Source organism: Papio anubis, chromosome X, assembly GCF_008728515.1.
Source record: "Papio anubis isolate 15944 chromosome X, Panubis1.0, whole genome shotgun sequence".
Classification (NCBI taxonomy): domain Eukaryota; kingdom Metazoa; phylum Chordata; class Mammalia; order Primates; family Cercopithecidae; genus Papio; species Papio anubis.
Genome location: NC_044996.1, coordinates 61,148,531 through 61,160,920, shown reverse-complemented (window position 1 = coordinate 61,160,920; position 12,390 = coordinate 61,148,531). Strand labels below are relative to the sequence as shown.

General features: G+C 35.6%; 1 protein-coding gene across 1 annotated transcript; it reads left to right on the top strand.

Annotated features, from left to right (window-relative positions):
• Positions 1-8,200: 8,200 nt before the first annotated feature.
• PABPC5 (poly(A) binding protein cytoplasmic 5) lies at positions 8,201-12,112 on the top strand. The gene is made up of 2 exons (XM_003917954.2): positions 8,201-8,404; positions 8,945-12,112. Exon 2 carries the CDS (start codon positions 9,088-9,090, stop codon positions 10,234-10,236), a length of 1,149 nt encoding a protein of 382 aa, XP_003918003.1. The 5' UTR covers positions 8,201-8,404; positions 8,945-9,087; the 3' UTR covers positions 10,237-12,112.
• The last annotated feature ends 278 nt before the right edge of the window (positions 12,113-12,390 follow it).

The window sequence follows — 12,390 nt, the reverse complement described above, 5'->3', positions numbered from 1 at the left end:
AAGATCTATAAACAGTTATGTGAAGAAAAATACATGTCGTGTTGGTGGGGGGGAAGAGTTGAAGCAAACGTGAACTACCTAGCAGTCAAACTGAAACAGAGAGCTCACTTAAGTTGACGAATAATGTATCCAAACATTTTAAAGGTTATTTCAGTATTACCGGAGCCACAAGGAGGTCAACAAATTAACCAAAACAAATGTTCCCACATTTTTAATGATTTTTTTTTGTCTTAATAGTAAATCAGTTTCAAGGCTATTTCAGCAACCAAAGCCTAGAATTAAGACTTTAACAACCATGAAAACAAATAAAGATAAAACTTGAGCCACAATCAGGACACTGCAGTCAACAGTAACAATACCAGAACCTCTTATATCCTTTGATTTTTTGAGGTCGGTTTGTCCCTTCTATTTAAATTTAAGTATAATTTTAATATTAAGTCCTACCTATTTATCTTTGTTTTTTTGCATTTGCTTTTGAGTTATTGGTCATGAAGTCTTTGCCTAAGCCAATGTCTAGAAGGGTTTCTGCACAGCAAAAGGAACAGTCAGCAGAGTAAACAGACAACCCACAGAGTGGGAGAAAATCTTCACAATGTATACATCCAACAAAGGACTAATATCCACAAACTACAAGGAACTCAAATCAACAAGAAAAAAAGCAAACAATGCCATGAAAAAGTCAGCTAAAGATATAAACAGACAATTCTCAAAAGAAGATATACAAATGGCCAAGAAACATATTTAAAAATGCTCAGTATCACTAATGACCAGGGAAATGCAAATCAAAACCACAATGTGACACCACTTTACTCCTGCAAGAATGGTCATAATGAAAAAATTGAAAAATAATAGACACTGGCATGGATGCAGTGAAAAGAGGACACTTCTACACTGCTGGTGGGAATGTGAACTATTACAACCACTATGGAAAATAGTGTGGAGATTCCTTAAAGAACTAAAAGTAGAACTACCATTTGATCCAGCAATCCCACTACTGGGTATCTACCCAGAGGAAAAGAAGTCATTATATGAAAAAGATACTTGCACATGCAAGTTTATAGAAGCACAATTTACAATTGCAAAAATATGGAACCAGCCCAAATGCCCATCAATCAACAAGTGGATAAAGATATTGTGTCTCTCACACACACACACACACACATATGAATGTATATATGTATATGATGGAATACTACTCAGTCACAAAAAGAAATGAATTAATGACATTTGTGGTAACCTGGATAGAACTGGAGACTATTATTCTAAGTGAAGTAACTCAGGAATGGAAAAGTAAACATCTCATGTTCTCACTCATAAGTGGGAGCTAAGCTATCAGGATGCAAAGGGATAAGAATGATACAATGAACTTTGGGAACTCTGGGGGAAAGGGTAGGAGGGGGGTGAGAGCTAAAAGGCTACAAATTGTGTTTAGTGTATACTTCCGGGGCAATGACTGCAGCAAAATCTCACAAATCACCACTAAAGAACCTACTCATGTAACCAAATACCACCTGTTCCCCCAAAAACCTATGGAAACAAAAAGTTTTAAAAAATAAAATAACCCTCAAAGAAATTATTTCTCCAATACTGCAATAATTCATATAAGATGCTCTTAAAAGAGCACCTGCCCAGTAATGACATTTCCACCAATGAACTTACGCCAACTCTGTCTTTGCTTCTCCAAAACCAATGAACTCTATTTCCAAGCAGTTTATGTGAACTTATTTTTTTTTGCCAGTATCAGCCTCCTTTACTCTGCCTCTTCAGATGCATGCGTGACTTGGCATAGCTGTGCATCTCAGGTTATAAACTTCATTTCTAATTCCCAAACAAATTCAACATATTTGGAGAAATATATATATAATTTTTAAAACTGTATCTCTAATGGAATTGTGCTAGAGCTTCAGTATCGCTCCAAGTCAACAAATAATTATTTTGATTATAATATAAACCAAAGGTAAGTATTACCGATGATTCTTTATTGAGAAAAATCAAAGTAATTAGAATGTGTGTTTCTTCTCCGATCAGATGCATTAGTTTACTTTAAGCCTTGGAGTTTCTTTGAGTTTTCACATTGTCAGATTCTGGCATTGTCATTTACACTCTCTGATATTGCACAGGAATTAGGTTTAAAGGACAAAGTAAGGAAGTAAATGTATAGTATTAATAAAATCATAGTAGAAACATTCATCACATTTTATAAGAGTAAAATATTTTTATACCACCCCACCCACAAAAAGAAATAATTATGGAAAGGAAATTTTATAATAAAAAATATTTTTAAGAGCATATTTTAGACAGTGGCAAAGGAGAAGTACTAAGGAATTAAAAGAGCAAATGGAAAATGAAGATATTTTACCCTGTAAATACAATGTGCAATTGATATAACTACTGTCATATGCAAAAAAGCAGAAAAATGATGATTACTCTCAGAAGAAAATGGGTACACAGTTCCTGTTTTCTATTATGTGGGTTAATGTGGATGACTGAGAACTATAAAAGAGGAGTCCCACCAGCTTTCACAGGAATTGTCTTATTACTTAGTATGTTCATAAACACAAGGCAGAGATTTGGGGACACGGGATGCTTTAAGGGAAAGAAACTCTGATTTTTCCATTGATATTGATTAAACAATAATGTATTGTTTTACATATGCAGTTTTTTGTAAGGAAAGACAGAGGCTTTTCCTCAATCATCTGCTTGTTACAATTTTAACTTTTCCTCATTTGCGGAGAAGTGTTATCCATGTTTTATATTTTTGAACAGACATTCCAGAAATGAGGACAAAATGTTAATATATGACAGTCAGTATTTGGAAGATGGTTTGGTTTGCTTTGACATTCTAAACCAGAAGTCATCAATTAGCTTCCCACCACATATTCCCTTCTAAATCCTTACGAGCTAACATGTAGTCCTGCTCATGCAATCAGCCAACCCTCACGCTCTCTACCCTGCCCCCCACACACCTAAATGAGTCCATATATAACCAAGTTCTACTGGTAAATGGACTAACCATGAATATATACATTAGTCTGCTTTGAAAAGAGGAGCCAAGTTTATGTGACTACTCGCTCAGAGATAAAGTTATAAAAATGATTCAGTAGGTTTTATGGTTAGACATGCATTTTTATGGTTGGAATGCCATTGGCTGTACATATATTTTCTTTCTTTATTTTTGAGACAGGGTCTTGCTCTGTTGCCTAGGCTGGAGTGTAGTGACATGAACATGGCTTGCTGCGGCCTCCGCCTCCTGAGCTCAAGCGATCCTCTCACCTCACTGAGTAGCTGCTAACACAGGTGCCTGCCACCACACCCAGCTGATTGTTTAATTAGCTGGGGTCTTTCCATGTTGAACAGGCTGCTCTTGAACTCCTGGGCTCAAGCAATTTTCCTGCCTCGGCCTCCCAAAGTGCTGGGATTGTAAGAGTGAGCCACCATGCCTTATGTTTTCTTAAAGGTTATATAACAGTACTCAACTAGAAAATCACCTGTTGTTGTTTGTTTTATTAGTAGCACATGTGTAATCATTCTGTAATTTTTTCTAAGACTATTGTTCTTTTTTCCTTTCAATGAAATTTGGTAATTTCTATTTTGCTAGAAATTCCAAGTTCCTCCAATTTTTCATGTTTTTGGCAAAATAGATAAATTGCTACAGCATATTTTAAACAAGTCTGACAGTATATAACAACATTTAATGACATACATACCATTTAATTGTGCAATTCCCACTTCTGATAATCTACTTAATAGAAACAGAATGAATAATATAAAAAATTACGTAATGTGGATGTTTATGATAGCATTGTTTGTTATAATACTAAAATAACTAAAAGCAGCTTTAATGTCCAACAATAGAGAAACGGTATAATGTATTTTAAGTGTCATCTAAAAGCACAGGTTAATAGGTATAGAGTTTCAGTTTAACAAGATAAAAAGGGTTCTGGAGATAGATAGTGGTGATGGTTGCACAACAATATGAATGTTCCTAATACCGCTAAAACACTTAAAAATCGTTAAGATGGTAATTTTTGTTACATGTATTTTACAATTTTACAATTTAAAATAAAGCATAATGTTCACATCTTTTAAAATTATTATTCTTTTATTTATTCTTCCAGGTCAAGTGAAAGGACTACAAATCAAGATTTTTAATCAGAGAATGTGCTAAATATATATTTTCCCTACATGAGACATGTGTTCGGTTAACAAGCACTAGCAAGGAAACAGAAATTTGTCTGAGACTATCTGCTAAGTAGGCAATACTCGCCTACCTTGTTTCAATGTATCATAACAGAAAATAGCTTAATTATATATAAAACTCTAAAGACACTGAATTCTGAATACATAGTAATTATATAAATTCACATGTACTATTCTAAGTATTTATTTTAAACTAATAGTATCTAATTAAAAGGGCACCCTAAGCTGTGCTCATCTGATTTTAGTCATCATTACACAATGTATACTTAAAGCAAATCATCACATTGCACATCTTGAATATATGCAATCTTTGTCAATTAAATATTTTAAAATAAAAAATCACCCTGAGGAGATGCCATACTAACTCAAAATATATTCAAAGTTGTTATATTACTTTTATTATACGTTTTCAATACCCATATTTCTTCATAGTTGAATTATTAAAAAAAATCTGTACTAAGAACACTTAACATGCGATCAACCCTTCTAACAAACTTTTTAAGAGCACAATAGAGTATTTTTAAATATAAGCACAATGTTATACAGTAGATCTCTAGAACTTACTCATCTTGTGTAACTAAAATTTTATATACACTGAATTCCCCAGTTCCCCTCCAGCAGTCACTCCCAACCACCACTCTACTCTGTTTCTATGAGTCTAACTATTCTAAATATGTCATTGACATGGAACCATGCACTATTTGTCCTTCTGTGATTGGCTTATTTCACTTCACAAAATATTCTTGAGGTCCATCCCCGTTGCCACATGTTGCAGGATTTCTTTTTTTGTAGGCTGAATAATATTCCATTGTATGTTTATACCACATTTTCTTTATGCAATCAACCATCAGTGGACATTTATGTCGTTTTCAAGACTTAGCTATGGTAAATAATACTGTAATTAACATGGGAGTGCAAATATCTCTGAGATTCTGATTTCAATTACTTTGGATATATACCTAAATATATGTGACTACTATCCAGTAGAACTTGGATACATATTAACTCAATAACTTGTGTGTGGAGAGGGGTAGAGAGCATGAATGTTGGCAGATTGCAGGAGTAGGGTTACATGTTACCTTGTAAGGATTTAGTAATCCTAGTAGGATTGCTGTTTCATATGAAATTTCTACTTTTAACTTTCTGAAGAACCTCCGTACTGTTTACCACAGCAGTTGCACCACTTTACATTGCCTCCAACAGTGATGGATTCCAATTCTTCCACATCCTGGCCAACGTTAGTTACTTTTTGATTTTTTATAATAGCCATATCAACAGATGTGAGGTGACATCTCATTAAGGGTTTGATTTTCATTTCAATGATGATTATGATGTTGAGCATCTTTTCATTTACTCATTAGCCATTTATATTCCTTCTTTTGAGAGATGGCTATTCAAGTTTTTTCTTTGTTTTTACTATTAAGTTGTAAAAGTTCCTTTTATTTTGGGGATGATAACCCCTTATCAAATACTTGTTTTACAAAAATTTTCTCCCATTCTGTAAGTTGCTTTTACACTGTTGATTGTTTATTTTGCTGTGCAGAAGCCTTTTAATTTGATGTAGTTTCACTTTTCTATATATTTTTTTGGCTTGTGTTTTGGTGTCATATACAAGAAGTCATTGATAACACCAATGTCAGGAAGCTCTTACCCAGTTTTCTTCTAAAATTGTATAGTTTCGGATCTTAGGTTGAAAGTCTGTATTTTGAGTTGATTTTTGTGTACAGTGTAGGATAAGGATCCAATTTTACATATATACAAGTTTTTAACACTATTTGTGAAAGAGACAATACTTTCTTCATTGTGTTTTCTTGGCACCTTTGTCAAAGACCAGTTAACTGTACATGTGTGAGTTTATTTCTGGGCTCTATATTCTGCTTCATTGGCCTATATGTCTGTTTTTTATGACAGTGCTATAGCGTTGTAATTACTGTAGCTTTGTAATATGTTTTGAAATCAGGAAGAATGGTGTCTCCAGTTTTTTTCTTCTTTCTCAGATTGCTTTGGTAATTCAGGGTGTTTTTTGTTGTTGTTGTTGTTTTTGTTTGTTTGCTTCTTTTTGTGGCTCCAAATGAATTTTAGGTTGTTTTTTTCTATTTCTGTAAGAAAAAAAAAAAAGTCATTGGGTTTTTGATAGGGATTATATTGATCAATTTGGATAGTATGGAGATTTTAAGAATATTAGACTTTAGGGTTTTCTACAGATAAGATCATGCCATCTGCAAATAAAGATTAATTTACTTTTTTCCTTTCTGATTTTGATGCTTTTATTTCCTTCTCTTGCCTAATTGCTCTGCCTAAGGTTTCCAGTACTATGTTGAATGGAAGTGGTAAGTGTAGAGAAGTGATTATTTTGAAAATGTGTATTTTAACAAATCAATTCTAATTATAATCTTAGAGAAAATACGTACAAATAAATTTGAATATGGACAACATTTAGTTGGTTACAGGAACAGATGAAAACATTGATTTGAATCAATGATGAGATTGTGGGAATTGGATTTATGTTGTTATTTTACTATTTTCAATAAGGCAATTTTAAAAATGAGAAAAGTCAAAAATAGACTAGAATTCTAACCCATTGTTAATTATGCATATAAGCAAATATGTTTATAAAAATAGATTTAAAATGCAATGAACTAAGCAGATGTTCACAAGTGTTTCCACATGTTGGTCACTCTGGTCACAGTGAAAAAGCAATGTATTAGTCTACAATATCGTTGTTCATATTTGCCTTTTCTCAAAATCTCCATGTCTTAGTTAACCAAAGACACTAGAAAGCAAGCAAAAAAAAAAAAAAAAAAAAAAAGTAAATTAATAAGTTTCTGAGTAAATAATGAAGTTTAATGTCTCAATTCTACAGTCTAATAGACACTGTAAAATGTATAAAGTGAATCAACACGTTAATTTAGCCTCTTTTTCTGAGGACTTATTAGGAAAACACCCACTAAGGTAATGTCCTTCTCTTGCACTCTTTTTTTCCCAGGATCTTTTCCAGCCTAAGAGTAGTGATAGATGTTTTGTTTGGATTTTTCTGGAGCGGTAGAAATTGTGGAAGGAGCTCCTTGAAGTGTTGTTTGTGTATGCTAGATATCAGTGAATTTCTGAAAACACGGTCAAAATTTCTCTCCACAAGGGTTTCTCAAATACTCTGAAGAAAGATATTGTTGAGAAACCGCTGAGTTGAGTCCATTCTGATGGCACTGTTTCCTGCAAGGGTTTCAAGTTGACAACTCATGCTGAAATTCACAATTGTGTAAAGTGCATACATCTTAATATGTTTATTTCATCTATAAATATTAATTATATATTTTGTATTGGTTCTGTGGCTTTTATCTCTTTAACTGAGATTTTGTAAATGTAATTTTCGCGGCAGCTCAACAGTTTCAACGTTTTGTGGCACTAAACACCATCAAAAGCCCTTATATGGCTCTCCAATCATTAAAACCTGAGTATTATGGGATCAGAGAAAAGATCTCTTTGCCTACCACCTGGGCAAAACATTACCATTATGTTGGAGATTAATAAAGTAAGGCTAAAGGCCAAAGGCAACATGACCCTGTGTTCTACTTGACCCTGTGATCCTTTAGCACTGGACTGGGAAGCCAGGGCAGTTGTAAACTTTGACTTTCCAATGTACTCAAGAAAGTATGCAACCTATCTTTTTCCTAAGCTAAAATTAAATTGATAATTAGTTTTTTAAAACTTATTATTTTTGCCCAGGTCATCATCTTCTTATGTGATTTTTAGATGTTCAGCTTAAATATAGTATTTTAATTAATAAATAACATTTAAAATATAAGAAACATCTAAAAGCCATCTTACATTTTTCTTTCTCTCCTTCTCTCTCTCTCTCTCTCTCTCTCCCCCTTTCTCTCTTTCTTTCTGTTTTTTAATCTTGGCATAGAGGAAGCGGGAAGTTACTTAGCACGGTTCCGGGTTTCTCGCGCCCCGCCCGTCCCCCCTCCCTATCACTGCTACTGGCTCTTGGTCCCTCCGTTGGACTGTCCTGCGGAGAGAAACCCCAGCCCATCGGTCTGCGCTGGGACCGCCCGCCGCGCATCTGCCCTTCTTCGCTGACTCCGCCCCGCATCTGGCCAGACCCGCCTCGCGTCAGAGCTGACCCACTCACTGCGCGTTTGCCAGTCAGTCTCTCCGGACCTGCCTCGAGCCTCAGGCTGCTGAAATCACCGCGCCTCACTCGGTCCGTACCCAGTGGGCATCTTGGGTATCTGGGCGGTCTTCGATCCCCCGCGCGTGTGTCTGTCTGTCTGTCTCTGTGTCCTATCCGCTGCCTGCAGCCTGCCTGCCGGTCTTATCGCACCAAGTGTCTAGTGTACCCGTTCGCAGACGCTGAGTGCGGAGAGGCCTTAGCGAAAGGCTAGCCAGCCCGAGACTGGCCAGGCAGCCGGCGGAGGAATACGCGCTCGGTCCCTGCCCTTGTTGATATCATTTTAAACCAAGAGGAGCTCTAGGCCTGTATTTATGCAGAAAACGGGTCGGGAGGCCTCTGCCTGCAATGCTAGTTGTGGGGAGCCAGCCAGCTGCTTGGTGGCTTCTCACAATTTCACGGGGACAGGAAAATTACGTTTCCGGTACTGGCTTTTGAAACTGATTTTAAATCTGAACGGGTGACAATTTTAAGTCCCCGCAGGGAGAATAGATTCGTATTTGGGGCGCCTTTTTGTCTGATGTGTTTGTTCTAAGCCTGCTGACCAGCTGTTTCTGAACTTCATTTTCTCAGCCTCGACAGTGATTCTGAGTCTGCTTTTAGCTTCCTTTTGCCTGCCTTGGCTTTTTCTGTTCCTGAACAGCTGTTTGGCCCATAGCTTAGAGAAAGCAGCCTTTTTTCTCTTCAAAGAGAACCTCCTCCCAGTGCTCAGAGAGATGGGGAGCGGGGAGCCTAATCCTGCTGGCAAGAAAAAGAAGTATCTCAAGGCCGCTCTGTACGTGGGTGACTTGGACCCAGATGTCACCGAGGACATGCTCTATAAGAAGTTCAGGCCTGCTGGCCCTCTGCGATTCACCCGAATCTGCCGTGATCCGGTGACCCGCAGCCCCTTGGGCTATGGCTATGTTAACTTCCGCTTTCCCGCGGATGCAGAGTGGGCCTTGAACACCATGAATTTTGATTTGATTAATGGAAAACCATTCCGCCTTATGTGGTCTCAGCCAGATGACCGCTTAAGAAAGTCTGGAGTGGGAAATATATTCATCAAAAACCTGGACAAATCCATAGACAATAGGGCCCTGTTTTACTTATTTTCTGCTTTTGGGAACATTCTGTCCTGCAAAGTCGTATGCGATGACAACGGCTCTAAGGGTTATGCCTATGTGCACTTTGACAGCCTGGCCGCTGCCAATAGAGCCATCTGGCACATGAATGGAGTGCGGCTCAACAACCGCCAGGTGTATGTTGGCAGATTCAAATTCCCAGAAGAGCGGGCGGCTGAGGTCAGAACCAGGGATAGAGCAACTTTCACCAATGTTTTCGTTAAAAACATTGGAGACGACATAGATGACGAAAAACTGAAGGAACTTTTCTGTGAATATGGGCCAACTGAGAGTGTTAAAGTAATAAGAGATGCCAGTGGGAAATCTAAAGGCTTTGGATTTGTGAGATATGAGACACACGAGGCTGCCCAAAAGGCTGTGCTAGACTTGCATGGAAAGTCCATCGATGGAAAAGTCCTCTATGTAGGGCGAGCACAGAAGAAAATTGAACGCCTGGCTGAGTTGAGGCGGAGATTTGAACGGCTGAGGTTAAAAGAAAAAAGTCGGCCCCCAGGGGTGCCTATCTATATTAAGAACTTGGATGAGACAATCAATGATGAAAAACTGAAGGAGGAATTTTCTTCCTTTGGGTCAATTAGTCGGGCCAAAGTGATGATGGAAGTGGGGCAAGGCAAAGGATTTGGTGTGGTCTGCTTTTCCTCTTTTGAAGAGGCTACCAAAGCAGTGGATGAGATGAATGGCCGCGTAGTGGGCTCCAAGCCCCTGCACGTCACCCTGGGCCAGGCCAGGCGCAGGTGCTGAGAATAAGAATGCTCAGTTCGTTTCAGCCTTAGTTGGTGCCTCCTTAGTTTGGGCTCCTTTGTGATAAGGGGTTATTTTATGCTAATTCACAAGTTTCTTTTTTTTTTTAAGTGAATTCTTTCTTTTGAAAAAAAAATGCAAAACTAGAAAACTGTTCAATTTAGAATGGAACATAATTTCTAATTGTAAAATTGTCGTTTTGTATTTTTTTGATGTAATATCCTTAGAAATATGTAGAATAAAGTGTATTCCTCCACTTTTTTTTTTCCTGAACAGTCAAGGTGAGGCAATTGATTGAGTATATTTCCCTTCTTATTTCAATAATACTCTATTATTTTTCATGAAAATATTGTCAACATGGTTCTTCTGAATCTATCACAGTGAAAAGTTCTAACTTGCTTTTTGAGAAGTCAGTACAGCAGGGAAAATCATATGTGATCCAATTAACATCTGCATAATTTCACTTAAAATTTTTATGCAAAATGAATTTTTTAACGTGAAATTTATTTTATTTTCTTTATTTATTTGTATTCTTCTTTCATTTTTTAATATGTTGTGAACATACTACAGACTTGATAATACTTTTGACTAATTGTTGGGAGTGGTTGTATTAACTTCTTGCCCAAATAAGTAAGCATATTGGTGTTTTCTCAATTAGTCACTTAGAAAATTAACACTTAAGGCAGTGGCTATTTAAAGTAAGAATTGCATCTTAAAAACCTTTCCTAAAGATTTGGTATTTGAGGATACTTTCAGTACCACTCCTACCATCCATTTTTCTAAATTCCTTAGTACATATACTTGGATCATGTTAAATTAACAAGAAAAATGAATAACTGCACTGAATTGCCTTTACCTATAAATAATTTAATCTTTTACCTTCAGCTTTTATCAACTGTCAATATAAAAGGCAAATAATCCACAGAATGATGTTGAAAAACTTCTTGGAAGAACACCTTCTATTAAACTTGTTATCTCTTGTAAATTATTGAGTGTATCCTTTTGATAATGTTTACAGATGTTTCAAAGGTAAGGAATAGGTTGTCTCTTGGATTAAGTCATATGCCTCCAGCTATTATATGAGAACTGTGAAACCAATATGGTTTTCTTTATGTCTTGGCTGCTTGAAAATTCAAAAAAAAAAAAAAAAAAGGTTTTGTTCAATATTGCAGTTACATTAATTAGCCTGTAATTTCTAAATTAGAGATTCTCTACATTTCACTTGTGGTTTCCTGTTCTCCTCATTGCCGGCCTTCCATTCATATTACACTTATTTTTCTATTTTTTGTATTACCTTTTTAAAAATATATACCTGTTCAAGTCCTTTTAGGAAGAAGAAAATACCTAATTTATGTAAAATTTAATAATTACTTTTTTATAATATGATTCACTTATGCCACAGATTTGACCATTAGAATATGTTTTTGTCTCTACTGTCAGTTTTATTACCTTATATACAAATCTTCATTTTCATACATAGTACAATGTAAATAAATAATTTTGTTAACACTTTTGTTAGCTCTTTGACCATAAAATAATGACAATAAGCTGTTTCTATGTATTTGTTTATCTACAAATTACAGGTTTATTCGTTTTCAAATATTTTCAAAATGGAAATCACTGTTTTTATTGATTATAAACGTAACACATGCTCATTGTAAAAAATGTACACAGTGCAGAAGGAAGTAAAATTTCCACAGTTCAGAAATAACCACAATGAACGTTTTCAATGTGTAAATATCTTTTTGTATTTTTTCCTATGTATACACAAACATTTTGACCAAAAATCCATACTATATTTACTGTTCTGTATTTTTAATTTTAAACTGAACCATAATCATCTTTTCATGACAATAAATATCAATCTCTATCATCATCTTATTGACTGCATAGTATTCCCTTGTGTTGACATACTATAATTTATCTAAACAGTTTGCTACTGAATCTAATTTATGTGATTTTTCACATATTTACATGCGTAAACAATGCCGTGATGAACATCACTTGCTTAAAACCGTTATTAATTCCATGACTGCAAAAAAATTTATATAATTTGCAAAAGCTTAAATCTGATGAAAAAAATATGTGCACATCATATTGATATATGTATCAAAATTTTGGAATACTTTCAAGATATATTCTGCATTTAGATTG

Bases quoted from the DNA above. Each gene is read 5' to 3' on its own strand.
- PABPC5 (XM_003917954.2), top strand. From the start codon at position 9,088: ATGGGGAGCGGGGAGCCTAATCCTGCTGGCAAGAAAAAGAAGTATCTC.